At 31.7% G+C, this 16,881-nt stretch overlaps 1 protein-coding gene across 1 annotated transcript; it reads right to left on the bottom strand.

Moving 5' to 3' along the window:
* Window positions 1-811: 811 nt before the first annotated feature.
* LOC143056467 (uncharacterized) lies at window positions 812-15,253 on the bottom strand. The gene is made up of 4 exons (XM_076229545.1): window positions 14,829-15,253; window positions 12,765-12,952; window positions 1,948-2,179; window positions 812-1,591 (listed from the first exon to the last, which is right to left on the bottom strand). Exons 1-4 carry the CDS (start codon window positions 14,974-14,976, stop codon window positions 1,326-1,328), a joined length of 834 nt encoding a protein of 277 aa, XP_076085660.1. The 5' UTR covers window positions 14,977-15,253; the 3' UTR covers window positions 812-1,325.
* Between the last annotated feature and the right edge of the window lie 1,628 nt (window positions 15,254-16,881).

Genomic DNA, 16,881 nt, shown 5'->3' with positions numbered 1-16,881 from the left:
GTAAAGATAGTAAATGTGATTGGGAACAACAACAAGATTGACAATTTCAGTTTGAAACTTATTTTTTAATCAACATCAAACAATTACATGACTTTTGTATATATAGTTAACATATATATGTACAATAAAACACTGAATATGAAGCACTCATAGTACATAATAAATGTATGGTAAAAAAATTAACAAAAAAATCTTATGAGCTTTGTAACCCCATAAAAATACTACTTCTTTGCATTGCTCTGTACTTGTTCTTATTTTCAACATAAATGGCCACAAATTAATAAGTTCCAAAATGTTTACATTTTACGTGCAAATAAAATAGCAAAAAGCCACTAATGTTACACATATATGAAGTAGTACATTTTCTAAATATGGCATCTTACAATAGACAAACCAAAATGTGACTATTTTATGAAATTTCTGTGTTTTAAGCATTATACACCAGTTCATACTAGTTCCTGTTAACGTAATGAGAAAAAAACTGTGTTTAAAAACTATTGTTAAAATTTCACGATGTCACTACATGAAAAATGATCAATTTGACATTCTACAGCTTAAAATGATAATACCCATTTGCATACAAATATAAAGGCATGTACAGTGCTATAAAATTTAATAAAACCTTAGATTAGGCGTTTGTGTTTCAATATGTGGTATGATTGCCAATGAGACAACTCTCCACATTTTGAAAGATATAAAGTATCGAAATAGAAACTACAAGGAAAAAGAGGTAAAACACTTGCAATCACTTTTTAGTAGTTTATGAGTGTCCTTCTACGGAACAGTGATACCTCTTTAAACATATATTGTGAGATTTTATACCAGAAGTGTATGTCAGAAGAAATGTGTTTACATTTGTAGAATTCATCTTGAAAATTACAGATATTACTAAACTTACTGTAATGAAAAGGACAGACATGCAATTTAATAAAAAGTGCAATACCTGAATGATAGTAGATATGAAAAAAAGAACGATAGAATGTCATGGTTGCACGGAAAGGGTAAATGTTTCACCACGAATGCATTGATTAACGATTTTATGTTTTTGCTGTAGCTTTAAGCGTTTGAACACTAAACGTGGTTGATGTATTGCTAGTTTAAAATGTAATGTTGGTAGTTTCCGCCCCTAAATGTGTGTTTGTGTATGTTGTTTATGGAGGTTTTTCATCAGGAACTCAACACGCTAATCTATTTTACAATTGCTTAGCTGTGGAATGGATTCTAAAACTTCTTTTCTCTCTATTATTTAAAAGAAATAACATATTTTTTTAGAGGGACGGAATTGTTTTCGCACTTTCAGATAGAAAAACAAAAACAAAGTATTTTCATCGTGAAGACGACCGCCTGACTGTTGGTGATTCTGACGATGCTGGAGATGATATCGTCGACGACTTCGACGATGTGGAATGATGTCTAGCTAGGGGTGACGGTGAATTATTTCGACGACCAGCTAATTCTTTCTCATATTTTTCGTTTGCCTCTCTTGTTATTCGTTGTAAATAGTCTCTAGCATAGGTACCATAATGACTCATTGGAGACATTGGAGACTGATCAGCTCCTAACTTTGGTGGCAGAGGTGGAATATCAACAGCTGAAAAAGCAAAACAATAATTGATTTCTAGCATGCTGGGTAAAATTGTATGAAATATTTTGAAAGTTTTGGTGAGTAATCAACCCACATCTCCTCCCGTACATGACTTATTGAAGTATTGGTATGCTAAGTGTCTCAATCCGAGTTCCTGACATTGTTTGTTTTGAAACAAAATTCCCCACTTTACACTTCAAAATGTGAGTAAAAGCCAGGCTAAGAATAAGTACAAAGCCCTCACTCACTATCTTTATCGCTCATTGGATGTTTTTTTAACACAAAAAGCAACAGAGTAACACATTGGTGCATATTCTAATGTACAGTTACCCTTTGTAGTGTCAGATTAATTGTTTACATACCTTTGTATGGGTTGATCATTCCTGCAAATGGAAGAACTGGAGGGAAGCCCATCGGAAGTCGGGGTGCCCATGGGAACATTGTAGATCGCACCGATGAAAAGGCTGATGGTCCAAGACCAAAAGGATGAGGAACCATTGGGTAATGATCAAGTCTATGACGCCAGACGTCGAACATGCGCACTATGTTCTTTTCTTGTTTCCTCCATTTTGCTCTTCTGTTTTGAAACCACACCTGTAAAATAAAGTATATTTATTAGTTATATTAAAGCATAAATGTACACCGTGCTAAATATATCTCCCTGCTCCACTAACAGTTATGTTTGAAGAAAATAATATTGAGATAAAATACTAATGGTTTACTTTTTATAAATTATGACTTGGATGAACATTTGTCTAATTGGCACCTATACCACGTCTTCGTATATCAATGTAAAGACAAGGTAAAAACGTACCTCACTTTTCCACACAATTTCAGATTATATTTTTTCCTTTAAAATATAGTTGCCCCGGACAAAATTCATGCATTTTTCAGATCAATTTTGTCTTTGCATAGAATCTTTACGATTTCCATTTATCTATTCCATTATACTTTTTTTATATAAATAATTAAGATTGTGATAGGCCTAATATTTTTTTTTATTATTTCAGTAATGACACTTATTCGACATTTAAGGCAAACTCCTCGTGAATTTTGGAGATTTTGTGCATGTGTGTATGTATCCAGTCATAGACTGATATCGAGAATCGAGTTGACCCTAGACGGTTAGAAAAACCAAAACAAGTGATTACGTGAATTTTAATATAAGCTATTTAGAAAGGCTAATTATCCTTTTAACGTTCTGATCCTATAATAATTGGTGAATTACTTTACAAAATCACAGATTAAATCTATAAATTATGTAGAATTAAAATTTAATTCATAAAGTAATTTTTGAATTAATACATTGCAATATTTTGTAAATCTTATTACTATAGGAAAATATCCGTTCAGTTCCTAAGTCCATATTTTAATGATACAAATCTTAACCTTTATAAAACGTATGTATAGGATTAGAGTATTAAAAATAAAATCCGATAATACTCATTATCTTCCAAAAGTTTAAGTAAATGTCGAGACTTGTAGAAACTGAAATAGAGCTTGTACATGTGGTGATGTTATTGTCAGCCAAACGGTCACTTTTGGTTTTATGGAATTATATAGTGTAATTATTATTTTATTTTTTTATTTTATTTTTTTTTTTGCTTTGCTTTCCTGTTTATTTTTATTTCAAAGTTTGTTTATTTTCATTTTATGGTGATTCGTATTTTTTTATTACGTTTTTTTCCTGTTGTTTTCTTATTTGTACATATCAATGATCATCAATGTTTTACGGTCAATTGACATATCCAAATACACCAAAAATAATGACAACGCGATCGCCGTGTTCTACTATCAGTCGGGCTGGTTTGCCCCGTGCATATTCTCTCTGAGTGACTTGAAAAAAGACACAAAAAAATTAGTAAATTTGGTCGAATGCTGACTGATAAATTTCTGTGTTCGACGAATTCTCTTACATTACGCAAATGCTTCAGGATTAGGTAATTGCTCAAATGCAGCATTCCATGTTCTACAAGTGTATGTTTATGGCAACAATTCAAATATACAGACTTATTTCTATAATCCAATAGATTTGGCTAATTAGCATTTTATTAAGCTTGTTACTATTATGAATGTGTGAAACATAATCTTATTATACTACGGTTCTTATTTTTTTTCGCGATTAACATTATAGTACCGGATTATATGTTCTAAATCTATATTTGAGGTCTTATATAGAGCGTGTGTCAGAAACATAAAACTTCTATAAATCAAAAACGTCAATAGTGCACGTGCCATGTCGTCTGCAAATCCATTAAAATGCACTTCTCAACAAACTCTGTTCCTATTATCACAAATGAATATTGTATTGTTTTTGTTTTCTATGATGCATAGTATTGATTGATTTAGCTATTGCTACAGCTATTTTGAAGTTCATTGTTGACTTTTTGAACTAATACTTCCTTAAGGTGGTAACCAACACCTTGACTAAAATTAATTTGGCTCGTTTAATTTTCATAACATTTTGACAAAATATTTACTTTCACCTTTTGAAAAAAATATCAAAATATCAAAAAATTTGAACCAATCACTTTCTTGGAAAAAAATGGATCCACACATAGCAGTTTGACAAACACTCATTTTGATCATTGAGAAGCTTAATATTTCCAAAACAATACAACGTAATTAAAGCGTTTAGCTGATTTTACAGAGTTATCTCCTTGTAGTGTTAGGTACCACCAGAGACATATACCACCTTAACAAAATAATTGAAAATTTTTAACTTTATATTGTCATTAACATGATTGAAACTGACCGTTTAAGATGTGCATATAATGCATCGTAACATGTACTCTTTTACTTATCATCATTCATGAACAGCATCGATGAAAAATTATCAGAATTATTAAAGTTAGAGAACGGGGGACGTTCTGACGGACAGCTTACTTCCTTTATTTACTGCCTTTTTACGCCAAACAGACTCTTAATAAATGGAAAAAAATCAGATAGGTAATTAAAAAAACAGTAGACAAGAAACATTTATTTCGGAAATACATGACGTAGATGGTAAGTCAATGATGACCAATTGTCAATTCTGAAAGCATCAGTTTGACTAACATAATAATGCGATATAAGTTTTGTTCGGATATTATGAAGTAGTACTTGATTCCGTCTGCAAAGTAGTGGACTGTAGAACAAATTGGCAAATATTTCTTGTAATTGTTATGTAATAATTACTCTTTACTTCACAGCATTTTAACAAGAACAAAATTTCTTGTTGAAATATTTGCATACAAAGTTTAAACAATTATCAAAATGCTCATAGTGACAGTAACCCGAACAATCCAATACAGTCGCTTTATTTCGACTGACTACACTAAACCCTCAAGAACATTTCTGGCTCAGCGTTTTTTTACGAGATGTGGTCTTTTATCAAAGTAAGTCTTGTTGAGAACGGATCTACGTATGCTCGTATCATTTGCATAGTGTTAGAGTCATTTTCGGCTCTTTTGAAATGTTTTCATATATAGTGGACATTTCAAACCCAGCAACCGTAATGTAACGCTATTTCGTCATATTTCAACATTCACCACATAAGAGAGCGAAAATTTAACACTTAATGTACCGAATGGTTTTGTATTCAAAACAGATTAATTTGCCCAGTTTCGTAAAATTCCTTGATAAAAGGAATGTTTATATCAGTCTTGTTAACATTGTACCAGGATTAAATTATTTATTGAAAAAAAAAATCCTATGAACATTGATAAATAGTTTTGTGGACTTAAGAAGAAGAATAGCATTAAATTTTAATAGCACTGGTCTGTTAGATCATGGCCACTTGACGCGATAATCGGCCACTAATTAGTTGATCATAGGAATGGCTTCGGGAAAGACAGCTTGCATTTTCATCATCGGACTACCGACACAGCGGGAAACCAATTGCGGACAAAACATGTTTAAAATCCGACAGCTTTTATTATTTGTCAACAGTTGTGATCATTTGTAGCAATTATTTCCTCTGATTGAAATATAACAAACAAGATGCGAGGACAATGGCAACTGTAACTAATCCGCTTAAAAACCACAATAATAAAATGCTGAAATTTGAAGAAATTTTCTAAAAACGAGTTTATTGGGTTTTATGTTTTCGATGGTTTAAGCTGATTAATTCGGGTTTTAGTTACATTTTATGTTTCTTTCAAATTAACTGTACATTAGAGAAATGAATTTTGAAATATAAATGTGTCATCAAATTAAATTTTCTAATTTTAATACGGTTTTTATTGAAATCGTAAAAATTTGCAAATCGTAATCATCCATAATAGACCCTGATTTGAAAAACTTTAAATATAAAACAATTTTAATAGAAAAAACCCAACGGCATCGTTAATGACAAAACTGATATAATACACAGCAGCCAACGAAAACAACTAAATGATAGGCTCATGGCCATAGGTATATGCACATACATAATGTGGCGGGATAAAACATGTCTCACGGTGAGCGACAAACCCTTCAATAAAGTGTGACAATGGTGTAACCGCACTACATTGGAATAAGTTGTTAAAATCGTTTGGAACTGTATAAACTCCGGGCACCAGATCGACACGAAACAGAAAAAAAACCAAGAAAGACAAATTAAGACACACGACACATAGTTCTGATCAAAGAGCCCTTGCAGTTACCGAAAGTCAACCATAAGCCAATAATAACTATTTAAAGAGATCTAACGTATCAATCAGTACACATGTATATACGTTGAAGGGATTTAGTTTAAGGTAGATCATAAGTATATATGTTTTGAGACATAATTTTCTTATAATTTGCCAAAATGAAGATTTAAACTATGCTTTTTTTTTTAAATACAATAAAAAGTAAGTGTCAACGTGCTATTTGTCAAGCTATGAGTCGTTGAAAAATGCCTAAATTCGGTTAGATTGTTCATGAAAAACACACTGATTTGTGTGCATAAAAAGATATTAAATAAATTGTGAGAAGAAAGGTTTTATAATATGATTTTTTTAAAAGAAAATAAAAATAAAAATAGAGTCACCGATTTCATTATTATATAGTCCAGTATATTTTGTTTTTACTAAAGAGTTATCTCCCCTCAAATGGCTCATTTGAAAAAAAAAGGTTTCTAAAAACCAAAAAAATGATATTTGTTTAAGTAGTTTGACTTATACAATAAATCATTAATTTTTTTTATATAAATAAATATTCTAACCATTAAATTACAAGTCTGTCTCCACATTTGCAGATTTGGGCAAATAACTACACTGATTTTGTACTGTGATTGTACAATCCATGATGGCGGTATACCATGAATCTATCTTTAAAGCACGACATTGTACAATGCCAAAATATAAGTTTTAAATATCGACAAAGTATTTATATATAGGTTCATCCGACTCTGACATTTTGAATGAGAGCATTAAACAAAGAATAAATATATACATGCTAGGTAATGTTATTTCAAAGACCGCATGCAGATATCTGAATGGTTCTTTTCTGTTTTATTGTTATGTAAAAATATAAAATGTTTGGTTGCTGTCTTTCACTGAAGTTTATCTCGCATCCCCGCTTAGTCATATACTTTAATTTTTTTGAATTCTCATATTGAGGTATCACTATTCAGACAGTTATAAAAATTTTATTAGCATATCATCCTAAAAACTGGATTGTTCTCTTTTATAGGTTGACTATTTTAAAACTCTCTGTACATCTTATTGTAATGATCGCTTAGTCCATCAAAAGTATTTCTTCTGCAAAATTGTAAAAAGGACAAATTTATGATCTAGCATCCCCTTGGCTATTTGTATCTTTAGTGAAATTAAGCCTATTTAATCAATTAACCATACCGAATGTCTCCTAGAATTGTCTTCTTACAGATGTTGATACCGTGAATATTCCCTACAATTATGGCTTATTAGTTCGTCTCAATTACAACTAATTAGATATAATTGAATGGTCGTTTGTCGGAAATGTCCAGAAAATTATTTGATTTCATATATTGGTCACCTGCTTCATTTTCTTAACGATTAAAAAAAAGATTCTGATGCGAAAGAAAGAAATGGTAAGTTTTTTGTATACGTCAATGACAATGAGACAACTATCAATATGCCTCCCCCCCCCAAAAAAAAAACCCCAACCAAACTACAACAAAGCACCAAATATTTAGTGGCTATCACAACTAAAAACCTTAATACTTCCACTCTTGTGACTGCAAAGTAAATGAAATAGATATTATATATATCATGTGTTTATAGAGCCCGTATTTAGTTGCGAGCTATAAAGGTGAGCAATCATTTGAATAAAAGAGGGACGAAAGATACCAAAGGGACAGTCAAACTCATAAATCTAAAACAAACTGACAACGCCATGGTTAAAAATGAAAAAGACAAACAGAAAAACAATAGTACACATGACACAACATAGAAAACTAAAGAATAAACAACACGAACCCCACCAAAAACTAGGGGTGATCTCAGGTGCTCCGGAAGGTAAAGTAGATCCTGCTCCACATGTGGCACCCGTCGTGTTGCTTATGAGATAACAAATCCGGTAAATAGTCTAATTTGGTAGGGTCACATTTATGAAAGGGAAGGGGATTGTAGTTACGACGTAAGGAACATATCCGATATCATTTGTGAAACGGTTATTCCATAACGGTCAACCAACTCGTAAAATTTACGAAGGCATGATTTCAACTTCACCATTTGGAACTCTTGGTTTAATAGCTTCCTTGTGAGCAGTAACCCTCTATCAAGAAAATCATGATAGGAAATGCAAGCACGGGAATATCGTATCAATTGGGAGATATATACCCCGTATGCAGGTGCTGCTGGAATGTTGCTACTTAGAAATGGAAAGTTCACAATTGGAAAGTTGAAATCATCTCTTTTGTCGTAAAGTTTTGTTTTCAACCGACCCTCATTGTCAATTTCTTGATGTAAGTCAAGATATGAAGCCGACTTAACTGTATCTGTAGTATCCTTTATCTCCAATTCGATGGGATAGATGCGTTCCACATAGTCACCAAATTTTGAATTGTTTAGTGAAAGAATAAACTTGTTCTAGAGATTGTCATAAAAAGTACAATAACAAAAATACCGAACTCCAAGGAAATTCCTTTATCAAACAGGCATTCCTAATGTAGAAATGGTGGATTGAACCGGGAATTATAGCTAGACCTCTCACTTGTATGACAATCGCATATAATTCCATTATATTGAACGAAATTCCTTTATCAAACAGGCATTCCTAATGTAGAAATGGTGGATTGAACCTGGAATTATAGCTAAACCTCTCACTTGTATGACAATCGCATATAATTCCATTATATTGACAACACTGTGTGAGAAAAATAAACAGACATATTTAGGTAAAATGTAAAAAAAAATAGGGGGGGGGGGGGGTTACAGTAGTCTAAAAAATTGGGGTACAGCAGTCTACTTTGTGTTATAATCTGAATCACTATGAAAAAAATAACTACTTTAACAAACAAAAAAATTGCATATAGACACTCGATGGAAAAAGTATACATAGACAAACATTAAATTCGAGAATACAAAAATGACCACGCCAAAAGTATTTTACCCAAAAATGAGCTTAAGAATCTATATCTCAATACCATCATGTTTTATCTGTGAATTTGATACGGAATATCTATCAACAAGGTCTTTGTATCTTACAATGAACTGGTTCATCAACTTTCTTCTCCCGAAACTGGTCACGTTTTATAAAGTCGGAGTGGCAGCTGCAAGCTCTTGAATACCGGAAAGATTTGGGAAATGGATATCCTATATGCAGATTAAAATAGTACATTGATGCTAAGGTGGGAATTTATAATATCAAAATTAAAATAGTCTTGTTTGTCATAGATTCTGATGGGGAGATGACCACTTATGTCAAATTCGGGGTACAAGTCTAAAAATGAAGCGGAGGAAGCCGTATGACGGCTTGCACAAAGTTGGCGGCAACTGTAAAAGATGTTTTATTCAACCTTTTTTAAAATATCTTTTAAACAGGAAGCTTTAATATATAAAGTATGATACGAACTTAGAGAAAACGGCAAAAATATGTGTAACTTGTAACATCAAATAAACATAAAATAGATTTTTTGACCTAAAATTTGTACAAATTCAACATATTGACCCGCATTTTCGTATGACCGAATTTTTCGGATTCAGACAATAAGTTATACGAAATATACCCCCAAAAAATAAAAAACGGCCATGGTGAATGAGTTTGGAACGAAGTTCGTATATGTGTAAGAAGTAGTAATTTGAAAGGATTGATATTCGAAAAAGGAAGAATCGACAAGAAAAAATATGTAATTGCTATTCTTTTTATATTTAAGAATTGAATGCTGCTTTTTGGTAAATTTATTGGGGTGTAAAAGCGTTGACCGAAGTACATTTTGTATGAACTAAAAATGTGCGCACGGTCAACGCTTTTACAACCCTATAAAGTTACAAAAAGAAGCATTCAATACTTATAATTACATTTTTTTTAGCTAGAATCATGAAAACACGATTTTTATCAAGTTTTCATTTAATTTACCTGTGCACTTTATTGTGGGATCTCGTGTCATCATGAATGATAAATGTTATTGTCTAATACAATTGTTTCAGGAATAGCACGAGATGTGCAGTTGGCCAATCAGAATAACGTATTATAATGAAACATACATCTAATGTAATTATTAAGAAATGACTGTAATATTTTTTCTGTCTATGAAGAAATAACATAAAAATTTGGTGCCCACTGAATAACGCGCGTAGCGGGTTATTTAACAATATGCACCACATTTTTTTCATGTTATTTCGAATAAACAGAAAAAATATTACAGTCATTTCTTATAATTTAATTCTAAATTCCATTTTAAATCGCAGAAAACCATGAAAAGCGTTGATGACGTCACGGTCACATGACTTAATTAGGTCTTTGAGCTGATAACCAAATAACGTCAGCCAATTAGAAGACGCGTTACATCCAAAATTAAATTATTTCAAAATAACTCGATATTCTAAATGTGCATATCAAGAGGTTTAAAAAAAACCTGCAAAATATGAATGATTTTAACGCTATTTTCTGAATAGTGTCCCCGACATAGTCGTTAATCATTTCCATTACACTGCTCTTAGCATATATTTATCTATATTTCCAGAATGTGTATTTGCCTCACTTCCATGTTAAAAAGAGGAGTATAATGAATGTTTATATTTAAAGTAATGCGATAAACTAAGTGTCCAGTGTTTTTGTTACGCTTACGTTTTCTAGAGGGGGGATGCCGACGACGTAAATGATTTCAGTTATTTGAAGACGTTACGTTTGTGGACTCAGAATTATGCACGCCGTCGAATCTGTTGTTTCTTTAATTTCTAATTATAGGGGATATTGTTTGGATTGTTGATGGAAAGAACTTCATCAATATGTGTACACTGTGAAATTGAACTATCTGACTCTTTTTGGTCTTTTGTTATTCAAGGAACTCTGACTCATATGAAAATAAAAAGAGGTCGGCAAGGAGACGGTCGCATGTAACTTCGTTCCCATAGGAATGCCGTCCGGCAATTTGTTGAAAACTTGAGTCTGGCTACCTCCCAATCTAATGCATAAGTTGTCCATAAGAAACTTAATTAAAATGCTAAAATCTTTGAATAAAGGTTTTTATCGGTACTAGCATCGATTTAAAAATTCAAAACATAACTAATGTGTATTTCTTTGAATTTAACCAAACACCTATAAGGTATAAAGCCACTAATTCAAGCCTCAATTGCGTTCTCTGTGTTAAATTCAGCCATTTCCAGGTTTTAGCCATTTTGGAATTTGACAGTCACTTCATTTTCAATACTATACTTTAGCCTGGATCATGATGAAAAAACCCAGCATGTGATTGCATGTTAGAGAACGATTGTTCCCGGAATTGCAACAACAGGTACTTCGGGTTCTGTTCTGTGAAACAGACAAAATATGCCATTATGTTTCAATATCATACATTCTACAAGTGTTTATAGAGGTTATCATTAGTCCATCAGCTTCCGTTTTAATTCATTTTCCAAAATGTCCATAATATTTTACATATTTTGAGTTACAGCTATTTGTAGGAACTGTTTTTGGTAAGAGCTAAAGGGTTAATATATTAGGGGTCAAATGATGGTTTTAGTAATTAGACATTTTTTAAGATTTTGCATTGCTAAATCTCTTTGCTATTTACACTTTTTGTCTGTCTGAAAAGTTAATTGAAGTTTTAAATTAATATGCACAAATGCTAAATTGATTGATTGGTTTTTGTTGTATGTCCATTGGCAAATATCATGTCTGTTCAGGACGAAAACAAATAAACAAAGAATTCAATTATAGGTAAATCGTGTAATAGGGGTCGAATGGGATGACCGTTGATAAATCGGACCTCCTTATATTTGTAGGATATATAGTTTTGGTGTCAAAATATCAAAAAATAATTAGCATTTTATCAAAATGATATATTTAACTTCAAAAGGGGGAGGCCGGTTTTTTCCTAAAAAAAGTATTCTGATCCCAAATTTAAAAAAAAATAAATCTGGTAATGCAGACGACAAAAACAAATATATTGAATCCATATTTTCCCAATACCTTATAGTGTATTTTGAAAAAAAATAATTTGATTGATAGCGTCGAAAAACTAGATAGAATCATATTCAAAACAGTGTGGTCCTGGCCATTTATTGACGACCTAAATTAGCCCATTGACTGTGACAGATTAGGTGAACGTTTGTCGGTTACAATCACTGCTCACTATGTACTTGTTAAAGACACTGAATCTGTGGGGTCACCAAAGGTTCTCAACACCTAAATAAAGCAATTCGAAAAACGAATCCGGAATAATACGATGTGTTGATTTATATCAATAATATAAATCAAACATTAAGGTTATTCCTGAATAATTTTTCGAATTATTTTATTATTAAAGGCGTTAAGAACCTTTGGTGACCCCACAGTTTAAATTCTATAATAAGTAAGAAGTGAGCAATGGTCGTTACAGACAAACGTTCACCTAATCTGTCCCAGTCAATGGGATAATTTAGGTCGTCAATCAATGGCCAGGACCACACTGTTTTGAATATGATTCTATATAAAAATCTTCGCGCATTATGCAAAAAAAAAATCAGACCCAGAAAAAAGCACAATTCCCCCTTTTGAAGCTGCTCCCTGAAATATAGTAATTTAAAAGTTAGAAGAGCCTCTGACATACCTGAACTCTGGCTTCTGTAAGATCAACTTTGTCGGCTATCTGTTCTCTAAGGGTACAATCTGGGTAGTGGGTATGTTGGAAAATGGCTTCAAGTTCACGGAGTTGTTCGGCTGTGAATGTCGTTCTATTTCTTCTCTGCTTTTTTGGAGATGAAACTCCGTCAGGCCCGTATTCAAAACCAGGAGAATCTGCAGAAAAAATGACGCAATAATGTTCATATTTTATACTTATATTCATGTATATATAACAAAAATACAAAGTAAAGGGAAAAAAAACTTATATCAATACAAAGAGAAAAATAAGATATTCAGCTGGTTGATTAGTTTGAGTATGCTCTCAGTAACTACGAGCATATTCAGTATTATATATTATTGGGGGTCTTTTCGTGTTTTTTTTTTTTGTCTTATTGTTATTTCTAAACCGTTCTTTTAAAGTTAAGGGAGTTTTCTTATTCCGATTTTGATTGATAAATGTCAATTTTTGACTATATCTGTTGAACTTATTCGCATGTTTTTTAGACTCTGGACAATTTAAAGCTTGGCATACTCCTGATATAGTGCTGGCCTTTTATATACATTTCGGTTATTTTTGCTGTTGGGTTGCCGTATCATTGTCCGTATATCACACAAACGGGGTCTGCTCGATTATTAATTAAGCTATCTTAAGTTTATTCACACAAAAAACAAGCTGTAATACATTAATGCAAAAGAAACTGTGTTATACATATGCAAAATAAAAGAACCAATCAAAAGGGGAAGATTTATGAAAATAAAATAAAATAAATGATGAAGTGTTTTACAAAAAAAATGCATATTTACAAATGCATATTTCTCTTTTTAAAACAAGAGGACTCCATACACTTTTCAAGTCATTTTCCCTAAATATAGGACAAATTAACTGCAAGATGACCCTGAAGATTAAAATGAATGAGTAATATACTAGTAAAACTATTTTCATATTTAATCTTTCTTATATATTAGTCACCATCAAATTATAACATTAGAATTTAACTATATAAAAATAACTCAATAATGTAAGAAGAAAAATAATAAGTATTTAACCTTTATCAAAAAGTTTGATTTTCTTCATAAACATTTTATGTAGGAACAAATATTATATTACTACATATAGTTATATTATACGAAATATAAAAGTTAGTTTATTCTTCAGACATCCAAGTCTCCTCTAAGACTAGAACTTGGTAGCGGACTTGTTGCTGAAAAGTCAGTATTTGTGTATGATAGTGTCGATATCCACGCGACGACACGTGCTTCTGGATTTAGGTTTGAAGCCAAAGACTTAAAAGCGTTTGAGAACATAAAGTCTCGAAATAGCGACTTGTTCCATGATAATATTATGTTTGTTTACTTCAAGTGCCATAATCAGACTGAAATATCTGGAAAAAAAGTCATTTTGGTTATTTGAACAAACAAAAGTACACGTATCAAAATTTTACAGTCAAGATTTCACCATAAAATTTTGATATATATTCTTTTGGATGTTTAGAATAAATCAAAGACTTATTTTCAAGATATTTCAGTCTGTTATAATAGTAAACTTGAAGTAAAAAAGCATCAAAATTCCATACTCGATCTGCATATCTTTTATTTAAAGAGAGAAACCTGTTTCATTGCTTAAAAAAAAAGTAGATGTGTAAGAAACAATAAATTTCGACTGAATATTTGATTCCGACCAGAAAATAAAACCATTGAGAGTATATTACCTCCTTTAAATAACTTCGAGTCAAACAAAATTTGCTAATATAATTTTAAGCAATGTCATCTGACTGTTTTGGGCTCTGTCAATTAATTTAAATCAAATTGTAAATTAAACTCTTGTTTTTTCTTAGAGAAATAAATACATCAAGAAATTCCAGCACCTTGTCAAAAATAAGACAACGGTTTTGCCTTTCGTCTGATGTGTTTTGGCTTTTCATTTTGCCATTTGATAAGGGACTCTCCGAATTGAATTTTCCTTGGAGTTTGGTACTTTTGTTGTTTTATTTTTTAGAAGAAGTAGATGAAAAAAAATCAAAATTATTTTTTTTTTTAAATATAAGATTACCTGCATTGTCATCTTCAGAATCAGACCCATCAACAACATCGATCTCTTCATCGTCTGAGCATACTTGTCCGTTCGGTGATATATTTAAACTTTTCGGACGTTGAGGTTTCATTTCGTTTTTCAACAAAGACAGTTCGTTTTCGCACATAGTTAATATCTGTTTCCAATTTTTCTTCAATTAGGTAATTAAATAAAAAAATTGTACGTTTTTTTGTATATTATATTTTTACGGATTCTTCTTATCAAACATACAAATCATCCACAAAATGTACACATTTCTAGATAAAAATTTCGTCCATCCTACGCCGTTCGGTTTTGACTAATCTGAAAATGTTTATGAGATCCTAATTATATTTTAACGATTAGACACGTTACAAGTTAACATTATCCGCTAAATTTTGATTGTTATAAACGAATGGAGCTTTGTAATCTTTGTGCTGTACTAATGAGCGGCATTTAGTTATAACCGCGGATCCCTGCCGAGTCTAGAACGAGGGCAGATTAAGATGGGATCCGCCTCTAAATCGGATCATTTTCAATCTTTAAATCTTTAGAGTTATAATGATATGGCACAATATTTTCTTAGACGATACACTAATTTTGTCACATGTTAAGTAATGGTATTTAATTCTTCCCCTGTCTAATATTATTAGAAAAATCTTTGACGCTGATTCGCAGTTTGTTATTTTTGAATTAATTACGGCTTAATAATTTTAGCGTTGTGGGACATCTTTAAAAGTCAGATTTAAAAAAAAATCTAATTCTCCGATTGTCTAGAAGATAAGTGTCATCTAGCCAAATATCACAAGCAATTTACTGTTGGTCACAATGGGGTCGTAATTATTATTACAAATAATTACTTGTGATCAATTTCTGCACGAAAGTTTACATATCTAATAACGTATCCCTCCCCAATCATAAAATACTGTAATCCATTTGAGAAAAAAACCCTAGAAAGCTGTAGAATGAGTTTATTGGTCCCCCACCCCACGTAAACATTCCATGAGACATTTTATTTTAATGTGATATATCTTTAAGAAGAGGATAACTATTTAAGCTACTTATCCCGCGAATTTGAAAATGATGCACATTAACAGCAATAAATATCAGATGAACATATAAGCAACTACTATATCATTTGTTATAATTGGACTCGGAACAATCGAATATGTTTCAAAAAGTTATAAGAAGATTTCGAGAGACCATTAAAAAAAACTTAAGTCGATTTGGAAAGACAGACACCAAGTAAAAAAGACTAACACGAAGAGACTAATAAACGCTCACAGACAGTACTACACAGGAAACTAATAAAAGTTGAGCACCACGCGGTACAAATCCCATAAAAAAAACACTTTTTATATTCAATTGGATTCCTTAAAAAATACATGAAGAAACATTGATATTTGTCTTGTAAAAATAAGAATGACTGAATATTCACTTCACAAACACAGCACTATTGGTTGATTTGCATGGTCGTTTCGTTGCATTCAGATGGTATTCTTATTTTGGAAATGTAACCACGAAGTTTTGCTAGTTCGAACTCTTGCTGTTTTTAATTGCATGTTCTGTGCATGCAACTTTTAACATGAGAAAAGGGCATATTGTTCAGTTTGAAGACAAATAGAAGAGTATAGAAGCCGATGTCAAACAAACTATTTGTTTTCCAATCTTTACATAAATAAATGTTGAGAGGAGGCACATATCATGAATGGAAAACATACTTTTATAAAAATTTACATATTCTTGGATTCTTATATTATCTTCCGCGGGGATATGCAATATTGTACTTATTTCTATGGATTTAAAAAAAATAAATTTATATACATTTATTCGATGTCATACTAATCCATATCGGTCATAATTACCTATCGACGATGATCTTTTTCTTTCGGGATCTCTGTTATGATCCATTTATCTGTGATAGATTCTTAATGATTTTTATTTGTATTCCTATATATGTGTCAACCTTTGGTGTGAACTGACAGTCTCGTCATAAAAGAACCCAATTGGAAATAACTGTTTCAATAACTTTTATGGGTCATCCTAAGATATT

Source organism: Mytilus galloprovincialis, chromosome 13, assembly GCF_965363235.1.
Source record: "Mytilus galloprovincialis chromosome 13, xbMytGall1.hap1.1, whole genome shotgun sequence".
Taxonomy (NCBI): Eukaryota; Metazoa; Mollusca; class Bivalvia; order Mytilida; family Mytilidae; genus Mytilus; species Mytilus galloprovincialis.
Note: the sequence above shows the minus strand (reverse complement) of the source record. Positions and strands in the feature narration are given on the sequence as shown.

Coding starts and splice junctions, on each gene's coding strand:
- LOC143056467 (XM_076229545.1), bottom strand. CDS start 14,976: ATGTGCGAAAACGAACTGTCTTTGTTGAAAAACGAAATGAAACCTCAA. Junction 2,180..12,764: donor TTACAGAAGCCAGAGTTCAG/GTATGTCAGAGG, acceptor TTTATTTTACAG/GTGTGGTTTCAAAACAGAAG. Junction 1,592..1,947: donor AATGATCAACCCATACAAAG/GTATGTAAACAA, acceptor TTGCTTTTTCAG/CTGTTGATATTCCACCTCTG.